Source organism: Hippocampus zosterae, chromosome 13 (genome assembly GCF_025434085.1).
Source record: "Hippocampus zosterae strain Florida chromosome 13, ASM2543408v3, whole genome shotgun sequence".
Taxonomy (NCBI): Eukaryota; Metazoa; Chordata; class Actinopteri; order Syngnathiformes; family Syngnathidae; genus Hippocampus; species Hippocampus zosterae.
The window spans coordinates 3,529,515-3,543,700 of record NC_067463.1 but is presented as its reverse complement, the minus strand read 5'-3'; the positions used below and the strand labels follow the sequence as shown (position 1 = coordinate 3,543,700).

The window sequence follows — 14,186 nt, the reverse complement described above, 5'->3', positions numbered from 1 at the left end:
AATTGCAATTTCAATGTGGCCCCCACACTGTGCTTGGGAGTAAATTGTAACCTTTGGGATCCAAGTGAACGTAATTAACGACGCGTGTATGGTTTAATATGTTTTGTCTCGGCGCCATGCCTAAAGGTCGCCAGATGCCTCCCAAAGGTAATGTATTGCCTCGGATGAAGAGCAGCGTGGGGCAGACGGGATAGAGTTTCTCCCCGGTAAGGGATCCCTTTGACCGCCATAGATTCGTTTACTCCTTTCCTAGTTACGAGCGTGCCAACAGCTCTGACTTTATGACCACCGTTCCTTTTTCTAATTCAGCCCGCCGGATAAACCGATGCAGGCGGTGGCCGGCGGCGCTCGGCTGCGGTCGCTGCCCGGCGCGGTGTTCCGTCTCCTGGGGCGACACGCAGGGCTAGTCGGCTTAGGATGCCTTCTCTGTGGAAACGGATAAGCTTCTCGGCGGCCTCGGTGCTCTGCGTCGGATCCGTGGCCCTCCTATTGGTGGCCCTGTCCACGGAACGCTGGGTCACCGGGCACTTCCTGTGCAAAACCGGCGTCGACCTCGTCAACGCGTCCCACCCTGAGCTGGAGCTGTTCACCGGGCACGTCTACTACGGTCTCTTCCGCGGAGGCAAGACAAAGAAGTGCGGGCTTGGGACTAGGCGTTCCAAAATCCACAGTAAGCTAAAAAACATTCAAGCAGGGGTACATGCATAACAAACTTTGGAGTCTAATTTCAGTCACATTTGATTCTTAAAACCAACATGGGTCAGACAACTAATCGATTATCAAATTAATCGACAACTATTTTAACAGTCAAGTAATCTTTTAGACCCACTATTTAACTTAAAATCATCCACATCCTCTGATTTCAACCCCTCAACAGTATAATTAATTCTCAGATTTTTTTCCTAGTCTGTCATGCAGACTGAATCTCTTTTCTCTTTCAAAATAAGACATTAACAAGAACTGCTTTTACTTTGGAAAACAATGACCAAGCCAGAATTACTTTCATAAAGCTCGGTGAGCACAATATCAATCCCTCTCGTGTGACATTGCTTAGTTGTTGTTTGGACATAAAAAGTCTGCACACCTCAGTTCAAAAGCCAGGTTTTGTGATACAAAAAAATAAATAAATAGAGGGCCACACAAAATATTCGAGAAGCTTTTTTTTCCAACATGATTTTGACCTATCAGTGTACAGCTCAATTATAAAAAAAAATCAAGTCTTTTTGAGAGTGGATGTAAAAATAAACAATTAGGATAACGTGGATGCACAAGTATATACGTCCTCTTAAAAATGGGGACGTGGCTGTGGTCCGAAATTAACATTCAAACTCATGGGAGTCAGCTGACACCTGCCACCATTTCAATTGCCTCTTATTAACACAACATAAACTTAATTGTTCTAGTAGGCTTTTTTAAAACAAAAGTGTAACCCAATGTGTGTGTACTGTAGTCTTCCCAAAGCTGGTGCACACACTGAACGGCGGACTTCACGTGATGGTGATCCTCTTCCTGCTGGCGGCCGTATTCTTTGCATTGGTCAGCCTGTCCTTCAGCATTTACAATGCACGCAAGGTCCCCTACCAGAGCATCAAGGGTCACAAGGGACTCTACCTGTGGAATGTCATCGCCGGTACATATCCTGACGTTGTTTCCCCTCATGGTGTGACAGCTGTTTTTCATGATCCCTTGTTACCAGGTAGAACAAGGGATCACATATCTGTCCATTCATTCACATATGCACATAAAGAATCCGTTATCTAGTCACATAAATACGTCATGTTAACATTGGCCCTTCTGTTCAAACAGAAAATGCAGACATCTGCCTGTCCATTCTCCGTATATTGGTCATTTGCTACTCTCAAATTTACTTATACGCAGATTTTGGGCGGGGATATATCTATACTTACTCCCCTATTCACTGTTTTTGTGCTCGGGCAAAAGCCCTGTCTACTGAAAATATTGTTTTGGGAAATCTTGGTGGATAGAAACTACGTTGAAGTGACTTGAGGACCTTCATAAGACATATTTTGCTGCCATCTTCAAGAATCTCGAGGCAATTAGAAACCATTTCAGGGGTCATTAATTATGCGTATTGCCTGAGATTGTTAAAAAATAGAGGACCTTGAAAAAATAACTTCATATTAATTCTCAATCGAAATACTGAGGGGGGGGGGGGGGAAAGACAAATTACAATCTTTGTCATAAATGGCCAGCCCTACTGAACCCCGAAACACTTCCCCCTGTTGTGCCTCCAGCTGTTTTGGTCACCCTGGCTGCTGTTTGCTTCCTGGCAGCTGTGAGGCACCACAGCCTCACCGAGCGCGTGGTCAACTACAGGGAGAATCTCTTCGCTTTGGTTGTCCTCGATGATAAGCTTGACTGGTCCTTCTGGCTGAGCATTGCCAGTGCAACCACTCACCTGGCCGTGTGTGGAGTGGTCGCCATGAGTCGTATCAAGCTGCCTAAAGCGGAGGTCAAAATGCCTGAGCAGCCCACCATCTCCTCACTGGATCTACTCTACTGACAGTTACAGTAAAGATGGTGCCAATGACTGTTTGCTTTCGAGAAACTTGCCAAGTAGACACAATGTTACACGAGAATTGGATCAAATAATAATAATAATACATTTTATTTATAAATTACCTGCATTGATCATCTGAACATGACAGCATGATCATAATGGCCAATATTCCTGTTTATGGTCACAAAATTACACAAGATACCATAGAAAAATTTAAAAAGCACTTTTTATTTTGCATGTTGTTCATGTACTGATGTTGTAAAGGACATTTGTTTTGTATGTGCTTACATATCTATTATTTACTGAGGCTATTCATCCCTAAAGGCTTCTGTGTATCAGATAAAATAAATGTGTCAGTTAATTTTTTCTTATTCTTGTTATATTCTTCATGGTTTGCCAATTTAAATGGCCAAGAAAGTATATTTTGTAACCAAAGCAGCTGTTCAAATCATAGAAAACAGAGTTGTATTAACACTTACTTTATTTTAATTTAACTAGCAGTACAAGTGCTGACCACCCCTACCTTGAATTTCTGAGGTTTGGGGTAAGAGTATTCGCCCAGGCCTTACTTTTTTGCATGTTCTTCCAAAATCAGATTGGCTTCAGCTCACCTGTGACCGTAATCTGCTTGATTTATAGAAAATGAATGGATTTATGTTTAACGTTTGAATTAATTGGTATACAACTAGGTAAATAATAATAATAATAATAATAATAATAATAATTGTTATTATGATCGTTGTTGTCATAAATGTTGTGAAACTGCTTCTCCTTTCAGGTGTCTCCATAGAGTTGCGTGTATGAGTTGTTTGGGATAGTGGTCTTGGGGGAATATGAAAATGAAAATTTAAAAGCACAAAAATAAAGTCTTACTGTCCCGTTGTGCCCGAAGCGATGGAATAATTGCTTCGTGCACAACAAAATAACTGAAAGTGGATCCCCGAAATAGCAGACACAGAAAAAGGTTTTGTCAGAGAACAAAAGGAGTCTTTAATACGAACACAAAATTACCCGACAGGGAGAATAACAAAAAGCGCTGGTCAAAATAAGGACCAGGGATAAAATAAAGAGAACAACAGAAAACGTTTGCGGAAAAAATAGCAAGGAGGGTCTGATTAGACAATTATATAAATCTCATTCGCAAGAGGAACAACAACGCGCAATAACAGCCACAAGGCTAAGAGGCAATGAATAATACAAATAGGAATTGGGAGAGAGAATTTTGGCACGGCGTGGAATACTCCGGCAGTGAGTAGACTGCCAGAGCGTCCAAATAAAGGCAGAGTAATCATTCACAAATGGGTGACAGGTGTGCAAGCGGAGGGCAGAAAGCCCGCCCCCTGCTGGCAAACACGGGACGTGACACTTACAAGTAAGTCTCAAATTGAAATTAACAGTGTCATTTAAATTAATCTCGTGTTTTCATTGAGAATGTCGTTTATGTTTAAATGAGTTCATAGAAGCACCTATTTCACAGGATATTTAAATTAAATGTTGGTTATTTGTTTTTGCGTGGGCTTTATTATTTTTTTTAATCACTTTTGTTGGTTGTCAGTCGCTAGTTGATGACGTAGACAAATAGCGACTTCCTCAATGTTGGTATCTTTACAGCTCATGCGTGCGACCTTTGACGCAGCGTCCTGTTAGAATTTTGTACTTTACCCCCCACATGATCTCGAGATATCGAATATGTTCCTTATGAGGAGAGCTGTAGTGCTGCCCCTCACGCGGACCAATTCCTGTCGGACATTTTGCGTCTCCAAAAGTCTCCAGATGGAAAGAAAAGTGAGTGACGGCAGTAGTCCGGACATAATTCAGCATTTTAGACACTCCTAATTTTTTCCCGACCGTGTCTCCTCTTTCCGGAAATGTCACCTTTTAATGAATTAAAATGTTTCATTGTTGTTGTTTTTTTTTGCCCTTCGCAGGGTTTGGTGCTGGGAGTGTTCGAGAAGAAGGAAAAGGAAGGCAGCCTTCATTTGACGGGGGCAGCTGAAGGTTTTGATCGTAAAGTGTCTGGAAAGCTGTCCGAATTACTGAAAATGTAAGTTTCTCTATACCAACATTAAAAAAATCTGTCAATTAATCATCTTTTCGTCCTTTAATCATTTCATACTTTTGCTTTTGATATCAAAAGTGTGTGATAACAGCGCTTTACAATGAAACACATTACAAAAGCAAATGAATTGACAAATCTGTAGAATTGTCCTACAAAATGAAAAGCAGTCGTTACACTTCTTACTTTCATTTAATACTAGGGATGCACCAATACCAGTATTGGTTTCAGTGCTGATACTACACAGTATGGTAATCGGTACGTATTCATAAGATGCTCCGATACTCTGCACTAATACTTAAAGAACACAGATGACCAAACATTTAGGTGCCTGAAAATTATGATCTGCAAAATAAATGATGTACACTGCTTGGGGGCAGTCACAAACACATTTTCAGCACAATTACAAGTACTGTAATGGCATCAAGTGTTAGTTTTTGGGATCTGTGCATCCTTTTTTGGCTGTAATTAGTCACCCTCTGTTTTTGTGCCATCAATGTGCGAATACTACAATCACGCAATATGTCTTTGCAGTTCCGGATCGCCTCTTAAGAAGGGCAAAAGCAGGGTATTCTATGGAGTTCACAAGGTGGGTAATCTCACATCTGTCGAAGAAAAACAATTATAACAGCACATTTTGTCACTAGTTGACTGTTTGTCATCCAGGACTTCCCATGTGTCGCCGTAGTCGGTCTGGATGAAGTCACAGCGGGTGTGTGCAGGGCAGAGAACTGGGACTGCGCCAAGGAGAACATCCGCGTGGCTGTGTCGGCGGGCTGCAGGGTTCTCCAGGACCTGGACGTGAACCATGTGGAGGTGGACGGCTGCGGCGACCCTCAGGCGGCAGCAGAGGGCGCCTTACTGGGCCTGTTTCAGTATGACCAGCTGAAATCCAAGAAAAAGCCCAAAGTGACAGTGCAGCCTCATGCCAGGTATGACGAGGAGTGTCATTAATTCAGTAGTCCAGCATGCTCATGTAGTAGCATATCTTAACTGCAGAGGCTAACAGGCCTCTCTACTGGGTAAGCTACTTTGCAACAATCGTTGTTGGGATTGTATTTAACTGCAGGGAGCACCGGCATCTGTATGAAACGCGCGTGTGTGGGTGTGGGTGTGGGTGTGGGTGTGTGTGTGTGTGTGTGTGTGTGTGTGTGTGTGTGTGGGTGTGTGGGTGTGGGTGTGGTTGCGTTTAGTGCTGAACTGACAGCGTGGGAGAAAGGAGTGCTGTACGCCGAAGGGCAAAACCTAGCCCGCCTCCTCATGGAGGCCCCAGCCAATCACATCACTCCCACCGCTTTCGCCAAGACCATTGAAGAGCGGCTGGCGCAATATGGCGACCGGGTATTAGTCCATAAGAGGTATAGTATTTATTGTATTGTATATCTCGTTAGTAGTAGTCGTATGCAAAGGTGATTTTATATGGAAATTGCAGGAAACATACCAGGAAAAATGAAAACATAAGCCATTTCATCTGTGCTGTATGCACATTTGACAATAAGGTTGTATTCAATTCAATTTAATTGATGGCCATGCAAAATATTTATAACTGCCTTTATATGCCTCTAGATGGCGATAAAACACTATGTTTTCATTTGTCATGTGAAAGGCGTTCTTTTCCCGTGGTGCCCTTTTCCCGTGGTGCCCGACTCGGGTCCTTGAGAGCCCCTCGTGAGCGAGCCTATTTTATATGTCTCCTTTCTCCAACACACCTGATTATGTCGGAGCGGGGAGACAACTCAAACAGACTGGATTGAGGCTTTATGTCAGGCACGCTGCTCTTGTTAAACCGGGTGAATTTAATTAATATGCATTCAAAACTTAACCACTGTTCTGTATTGAATATAAAATCCAACAGATCAATATACAGTGGCAGGTTTTAGCTTTTACTTTTAAGGGCTAGCGTTCCAACTGAAGTGTCAATGGTAGTGTTGTACTGTGGATTATATAATATAAACCTGACTCGCAGATCACAGGCGTGGATCGAGGAGCAAGGGATGGGCGCGTTTCTCAGTGTATCCAAAGGCTCGGAGGAGCCCCCTGTCTTCCTGGAGCTGCATTACAACGGCTCACCCGACAGCGCTCAGGCCCCTCTGCTTCTGGTCGGCAAGGGCATCACCTTTGACAGGTAACCTGCCACAAACGCACCCTGATTACCCGTGCGCTTGCATATTATTTACCTCCTCTCTCTTCCTAGCGGCGGCATTTCTCTGAAGCCTTCGGCTTCCATGGATATGATGCGAGCCGATATGGGCGGAGCCGCCACCGTGTGCTCCACGGTCGTCACGGCGGCTGCCCTCAAGCTGCCCATCAACATCATCGGTGAGCCTCCCTCACTCTGTCATGCGTGTTGGATGAAAGAAAACTTATTCAACTATTTCAAAATGGAATCTTCCATCCATCCATCCATCCATCATCTACCGCTTATCCGGGGCCGGGTCGCGGGGGCAACAGCTTTAGCAGGGAAGCCCAGACTTCCCTCTCCCCAGCTACTTCTTCCAGCTCTCCCCGGGGTATCCCGAGTCGTTCCCAGGCAAGCTGGGTGACATAGTCTCTCCAGCGTGTCCTGGGTCTTCCTCGGGGTCTCCTCCCAGTGGGACATGACCGGAACACCTCACCGGGGAGGCGCTCAGGAGGCATCCGAATCAGATGCCCAAGCCACCTCATCTGGCTCCTCTCGATGTGGAGGAGAAGCGGCTCGACTCTGAGCCCCTCCCAGATGACTGAGCTTCTCACCTTATCTCTAAGGGAGAGCCCGGACACCCTGCGGAGAAAACTCATTTCAGCCGCTTGTATCCGGGATCTCGTTCTTTGGGTCACGACCCATAGCTCGTGACCATAGGTGAGGGTTGGGACGTAGATCGAACGGTAAATTGAGAGCTTCGCCCTTTGGCTCAGCTCCTTCTTCACCACGACAGACCGATACAACGCCCGCATCACAGCAGACGCTGCACCGATCCGCCTGTCGATCTCCCGCTCCCTCCTACCCCCACTCGTGAACAAGACCCCAAGATACTTGAACTCCTCCACTTGGGGCAAGATCTCCTCCCCGACCCGGAGGGGGCACTCCACCCTTTTCCGACTGAGGACCATGGTTTCAGATTTGGAGGTGCTGATTTTCATCCCAACCGCTTCCCACTCGGCTGCGAAACGCTCCAGTGAGAGTTGGAGAGCCCCGTTTGAAGGAGCCAACACCACCACATCATCTGCAAAAAGCAGTGATGCAATACTGAGGCCCCCAAAACGGACCCCCTCAACGCTTCGGCTGTGCCTAGAAATTCTGTCCATAAAGGTTATGAGCAGAATCTGCGACAAAGGGCAGCCTTGGCGGAGTCCTACCCCCACTGGAAACGATTCCGACTTACTGCCGGCAATGCGAACCAAACTCTGACATCGGTGGTATAGTGACCGAACAGCCCGTATCAGGGGGTTCGGTACCCCATACCCACGAATAACCCCCCACAGAACTCCCCGAGGGACACGGTCAAACGCCTTCTCCAAGTCCACAAAACACATGTAGACTGGTTGGGCGAATTCCCACATACCCTCAAGGACCCTGCTAAGGGTGTAGAGCTGGTCCACTGTTCCACGGCCGGGACGAAAACCACACTGCTCCTCCTCAATCTGAGGCTCGACTTCCTGACGGACCCTCCTCTCCAGCACCCCTGAATAGACCTTACCAGGGAGGCTGAGGAGTGTGATCCCTCTGTAGTTGGAACACACCCTCCGGTCCCCCTTTTTAAAAAGAGGGACTACCACCCCGGTCTGCCAATCCAGAGGCACTCTCCCTGTTGACCACGCGATGTTGCAGAGGCGTGTCAACCAGGACAGCCCCACAACATCCAGAGCCTTGAGGAACTCCAGGCGGATCTCATCCACCCCTGGGGCCTTGCCACAGAGGAGCTTTTTAACCACATTGGTGACTTCAACCACAGAGATAGGAGAGCCCACCTCAGAGTCCCCAGGCTCTGCTTCCTCCAAGGAACGCGTGTTGGTGGAGTTGAGGAGGTCTTCGAAGTACTCTGCCCACCGGTTCACAACGTCCCGAGTCGAAGTCAGCAGCGCCCCATCCCCACTGTACACAGTGTTAGTGGTGCACTGCTTCCCCCTCCTGAGACGTCGGATGGTGGACCAGAATTTCCTCGAAGCCGTCCGGAAGTTGGCTTCCATGGCCTCACCGAACTCTTCCCACGCTCTGGTTTTTGCCTCAGCGACCACCAAAGCCGCGGTCCGCTTGGCCAGTCGGTACCCGTCAGCTGCCTCTGGGGTCCCACAGGCCATAAAGGCTCGATAGGACTCCTTCTTCAGCTTGATGGCATCCCTTACTGCTGGTGTCCACCAGCGAGTACGGGGGTTGCCGCCACGACAGGCACCAACCACCTTACGGCCACAACTCAGATTGGCCGCCTCAACAATAGAGGCATGGAACATGGTCCACTCGGGTTCAATGTCCCCCGCCTCCCCCGGAACATGGGAAAAGCTCTGTTGGAGGTGGGAGTTGAAACTCCTTCTGACAGGGGATTCCGCCAGACGCTCCCAACAAACCCTCACTATACGTTTGGGTCTGCCAGGACGGACCGGCATCTTCCCCCACCATCGGAGCCTACTCACCACCAGGTGGTGATCAGTTGACAGCTCCGCCCCTCTCTTCACCCGAGTGTCCAGAACATGCGGCCGCAAATCCGATGATACAAAGTCGATCATCGAACTGCGGCCTAGGGTGTCTTGGTGCCAAGTGCACATATGGACACCCTTATGTTTGAACAAGGTGTTGGTTATGGACAATCCGTGACGAGCACAGAAGTCCAATAACAAAACGCCACTCGGGTTCTGATCGGGGGGGGCCGTTCCTCCCAATCACGCCCCTCCAGGTCTCACTGTCATTGCCCACGTGAGCATTGAAGTCCCCCAGCAGAACAAGGGGGAGTCCCCAGCAGGAGTACTCTCCAGCACACCCTCCAAGGACTCCAAAAAGGGTGGGTATGCTGAGCTGCTGTTTGGTGCATATGCACAAACAACAGTCAGGACCCGTCCACACACCCGAAGGCGGAGGGAGGCAACCCTCTTGTCTACCGGTGTGAACCCCAATGTACAGGCACTGAGCCGGGGGGCAATGAGTATGCCCACACCTGCTCTGCGCCTCTCACCGTGAGCAACTCCAGAGTGGAAGAGAGTCCAACCCCTCTCCAGAGAACTGGTACCAGAACCCAGGCTGTGTGTGGAGGCAAGTCCGACTATATCCAGTCGGAAATTCTCTGCCTCACACACCAGCTCGGGCTCCTTCCCTGCCTGAGAGGTGACATTCCATGTCCCAAGAGCTAGCTTCTGCAGCCGAGGATCGGACCGCCAGGGTCCCCGCCTTTGGCTGCCGCCCAGCTCACATTGCACCCGACCCCTTTGGCCCCTCTCATGGGTGGTGAGCCCACGGGAAGGGGGACCCACGTTGCCTCTTCGGGCTGTGCCTGGCCGGGCCCCTTGGGTGTAGGCCCGGCCACCAGGCGCTTGCCAACGAGCCCCACCTCCAGGCCTGGCTCCAGAAGGGGGCCCCGGTGACCCGCATCCGGGCAAGGGAAACCTAGATCCATTTATTGCAATCATCATTGGTTTCTTTGAGCCGTGCTTTGTCTGGCCCCTCACCTAGAACCTGTTTGCCATGGGTGACCCTGCCAGGGGCATAAAGCCCCAGACAACTTACCGTATTTTCACGACTATAAGGCGCCATTAAAAGTCTTAAATTTTCTCCAAAATGGACAGGACGCCTTATGGTGCGGAGCGTCCTTTATATGCGCTGAGTTCCAAAATCTGACTGACAGCCGACACGCTGTTTATATAGAGAAAAGGCGGAAGTGACTGTGGCCAGGCATGCGGGAGAGAAGTCGGCCAATCAGGGAAGGGTGGGCGTGTATATATACATATATGGAGAGGGAGAGAGAGAGAGAGAGAGGGAGAGAGGGAGAGAGGGAGAGAGGGAGAGAGGGAGAGAGAGAGAGAGAGAGGACAGGCAAGCTAGTCCGCCAATGGTGAAGGGTGGGCGTGTAAGTGGACGCCTCAAGCCAGTACCAACACTTGTATAGAGTGTGGCAATGTGCATTGTTGCAAAACAACTCCGGTTTTGGTTTCTAAGAACCCCTGAAAATAAATTCGACAAAAAGACACGCCTACGAAGCTCATTTCAAACTTAAAGCCACCGGTTATGCTTTTGACATGCGTGCCCATCTCACAGCAGCGGTGAAAAAACAAGTCAAGCAAATGAACTCTGAGCTTGCCGTTATTCCCGGAGGCTTGACTAAAGAACTCCAACCGCTGGACATTGGCATCAACCGGGCGTTCAAAGTAAAGTTGCAAACGGCATGGGAACAATGGATGATCGGTGGCAAACACAACTTTACAAAGAGTGAGAGGCAGCGCTTGGCGAGTTACGCCACAATACGCAACAACGAGAGGGAACGCGGCGTTTTTGATGGATTACGGTACTTGCACAATTGTTCAATTCTTTCTACACACACACGCGCTGCCACCATGTTTCGCTCTGTTCTTTACTTTCAAATGTGGGAAAGCTTCACACGAGAGAAATGTTGACTTTGCTGTTGCTACTCCTTCTTTCCGCTCGGCAATGCGTAGCAACTCACACTAGCATGTGATGCATTCAATGACAACTGAGATGTGCAGTCCTCTGCTTCTGATACAGAGGATGAGGACTTTGATGGATTTCTGGGTGATGATTGATTGAAAAACGTGAGAACATTGTACGATGGCTAAATAAAATACACCCAAACTCAGTTCTGCTTTCGTTGCCTTTTTAAAAACGTGTTTTTATCTTATCTGTATGTCTTGGCATGCTACCGTATGCTTCAAGCTAACGTGTTAGAGTGCGCGCATGCATGCCGTATGTTTAAGCTGGCGTATGTTTTACCACTGTAAAACTGCGGCCATTAGTACGATGCGTCCTGTGTATGTGTAAAATACAGAAATGTCACGCATTACTGAGACTGCGGCCATTAGTAGGATGCGTCGAATAGTCGTGAAAATACGGTAGCTTCTAAGATCATTGGGACACATAATATACAATAAGGATCAAGAATTTCATCACATTTTTCATGCATTTTTTGGAGGAGGTTTTCGGTTACTATAATGGCCAGAGATTCTCAGTCTTGCCAACTTTGTGGCTATATGGGAATGTTTTGTTTTAAATATGTTTTAATTTCATCCCTTTTTTCAGAAATAGGATATCGTTTGAAATTGACACTATACAAAAAGCAGTCAGTGATTTGGTCCGTAACAGTTATCATAAAATCAGCAAAAATGTTGATCAATGGTTTTCAAAGTAAAGGGAGATACTTTTCTTATTTTGAAAAAACAAAAAAAACTAAAATAATCAGTCAGCCAGAAATCCGAGAATATTTCTGTTTGGGATACTGAAATTCTGAGGATTTGGACAATTTTAAATGAAACAAGATCTCAAAACGATTAACCATTATCAAAATAATGACTGATGAATTTGACGATCAATTACTTGTTGACTAATCGTCGCACCTCTCATATATTCTATAGAAAGGGAGATACTTTTCTTATTTTGAAAAAAAAAAAAAAAACTAAAATAATCAGTCAGCCAGAAATCCGAGAATATTTCTGTTTGGGAAACTGAAATTCTGAGGATATGGACAATTTTAAATTAAACAAGATCTCAAAACGATTAACCATTATCAAAATAATGACTGATGAATTTGACGATCAATTACTTGTTGACTAATAAGATAAGATAAGATATCCTTTATTTGTCCCACAATGGGGAAATTTACAGCCTCCAGCAGCAAGAATGTATGTAGAAAGAAGAAGAGAGAAAAAAAAAACAACAACAAACATCTTTCAATTAAATACAATATGAACACAAATGGATAAATCGCAGTACTATTTACAATTTACCTTCACATCATTTAATTATTATTATAATCATCGCACCTCTAATATATTCTATAGAAAAAACATGAAAACATTTTCTTTTGTGGCATAAATGAATGCTGCTTATGCAAAACTTAACTAACACAATTGCCCACGATTAACCAAGTACCCATAAAGTTTTGATTGTATCGTATCTTCACTCGTGGAGGCAGCACTTTACCAGGGTGCATTTGTCACGCATGCAGATCTAACAAATCTAGCACTGCGGCTTTGCTTAAAGTTGAAAAGTGCTTGGTCACACACACACATTTTCAGAAAATTTGAAAAGATGTCACTGGTTGTTTAATGTGACACTTTATAGTTGGCCAGGGACAATTTACAAATCGCAATGTTTCAGTAATAATTCCCCTTTAGTAGTATACTGCCTTTTTGGACTCCACCAGGTCTCGCTCCACTGTGCGAGAACATGCCCAGCGGCAAGGCGACCAAACCGGGTGACGTCATCATGGCAAAGAACGGGAAAACCATCCAGGTCAGTGGACGATGTCATTGAATGGTCTAGAAAATGGATTGTCCTTGTTCACCATGAAAGACTTGCACGCTTCTCTGTACGCACAGGTGGATAACACTGATGCAGAAGGCCGCCTTATCCTCGCCGACGCGCTCTGTTACGCACATACCTTCAACCCCAAAGCTGTCGTCAACGTCGCTACGCTAACAGGTAAGATTTTAGGGTTCCCCAACTCCCATCGTCGATAACAAACACCAAATTGGGTGGACATATCTATCAGAACAGGATGCACAAAAAAAAATCTCAATTACCCATGCTCAAAATGAAACAGGTATGCCTGTTTTCAAAGTATGCACATACAGTAACAATTGCGTTCGCGTGTTTGCTAAGGGGCCATGGACGTCGCGCTAGGCTCGGCGGCGACTGGAGTGTTTACCAACTCTGATTGGCTGTGGGAGCAGCTTCATAAGGTCTCACACAAACACACACGCGGATGCATATCTCTAAACTCTGACGCTGACAAAAAGCATGTGTTCTCAACGTAGGCCAGTATTGTGACAGGCGACCGAGTATGGCGAATGCCTTTGTTCCAGCACTACACCAGACAGGTGACAGACAGCCAGCTGGCCGACCTCAACAACATCGGCAAGTACAGCAGGTACGTATCAGAAGCAGAAAAGCAGGAAGTCTGACATTCTCAAACAATCTCCGATTTGGTTCCTGGTAGGTCGGGCGGCGCATGCACGGCGGCGGCGTTCTTGAGGGAATTTGTCACTTCGCCACACTGGGCTCATCTGGACATCGCAGGAGTGATGAGCAACAAGGATGAAATTCCATACTTGAAGAAGGGCATGTCAGGAAGGCCAACGCGCACCCTGGTGGAGTTTGCGGCTGCTTTGGCGCACAATAAATGAGCAACTTTACAAATGGGGGTGTCTTTAGTAGGGGTGAAATTAGTTCTTGAATTATTTCCTCAAACTTGATTAAAAAAAAAGAAAGAAAGAAATGCTCAAGTTTTTTTTCTTCCTCGGGTACTAGTTTCTTTGGTGTGAACAGCCATTACAACCTCTTACCAACGGCTAATGGAAAACGGATAGCTGTTAAGATAGTGTCCAATATAGTCTAGCCAGAACCGTTGAACTACTTTTTAAAATGAGTTTAATTGGTGAAAATGACTGCACATTTTGCTGCTGACAGCCTGA

The 14,186-nt window shown here is 46.5% G+C and overlaps 2 protein-coding genes across 2 annotated transcripts; both read left to right on the top strand.

The window, feature by feature from the left end:
* Nucleotides 1–25: 25 nt before the first annotated feature.
* On the top strand, nucleotides 26–2,887 carry clrn2 (clarin 2). Its single transcript, XM_052083436.1, has 4 exons — nucleotides 26–206; nucleotides 310–670; nucleotides 1,451–1,630; nucleotides 2,256–2,887. Exons 2-4 carry the CDS (start codon nucleotides 418–420, stop codon nucleotides 2,522–2,524), a joined length of 702 nt encoding a protein of 233 aa, XP_051939396.1. The 5' UTR covers nucleotides 26–206; nucleotides 310–417; the 3' UTR covers nucleotides 2,525–2,887.
* A 1,205-nt stretch (nucleotides 2,888–4,092) lies between these two features.
* lap3 (leucine aminopeptidase 3) lies at nucleotides 4,093–13,969 on the top strand. The gene is made up of 12 exons (XM_052083441.1): nucleotides 4,093–4,306; nucleotides 4,450–4,565; nucleotides 5,112–5,166; nucleotides 5,244–5,509; nucleotides 5,771–5,935; nucleotides 6,544–6,702; nucleotides 6,772–6,896; nucleotides 12,917–13,005; nucleotides 13,092–13,194; nucleotides 13,375–13,454; nucleotides 13,530–13,642; nucleotides 13,712–13,969. The coding sequence occupies exons 1-12, from the start codon at nucleotides 4,211–4,213 to the stop codon at nucleotides 13,896–13,898; spliced, it is 1,554 nt and encodes a 517-aa protein (XP_051939401.1). The 5' UTR covers nucleotides 4,093–4,210; the 3' UTR covers nucleotides 13,899–13,969.
* Nucleotides 13,970–14,186: the final 217 nt, after the last annotated feature.

Excerpts from the sequence above, each read along its gene's own strand:
- clrn2 (XM_052083436.1), top strand. The coding sequence starts at position 418 with ATGCCTTCTCTGTGGAAACGGATAAGCTTCTCGGCGGCCTCGGTGCTC. Across the intron at positions 671-1,450 it reads TAGGCGTTCCAAAATCCACA|TCTTCCCAAAGCTGGTGCAC; the intron begins GTAAGCTAAAAA and ends TGTGTACTGTAG. Across the intron at positions 1,631-2,255 it reads CCTGTGGAATGTCATCGCCG|CTGTTTTGGTCACCCTGGCT; the intron begins GTACATATCCTG and ends TTGTGCCTCCAG.
- lap3 (XM_052083441.1), top strand. The coding sequence starts at position 4,211 with ATGTTCCTTATGAGGAGAGCTGTAGTGCTGCCCCTCACGCGGACCAAT. Across the intron at positions 6,703-6,771 it reads AAGGGCATCACCTTTGACAG|CGGCGGCATTTCTCTGAAGC; the intron begins GTAACCTGCCAC and ends CTCTCTTCCTAG. Across the intron at positions 13,006-13,091 it reads AGAACGGGAAAACCATCCAG|GTGGATAACACTGATGCAGA; the intron begins GTCAGTGGACGA and ends CTGTACGCACAG.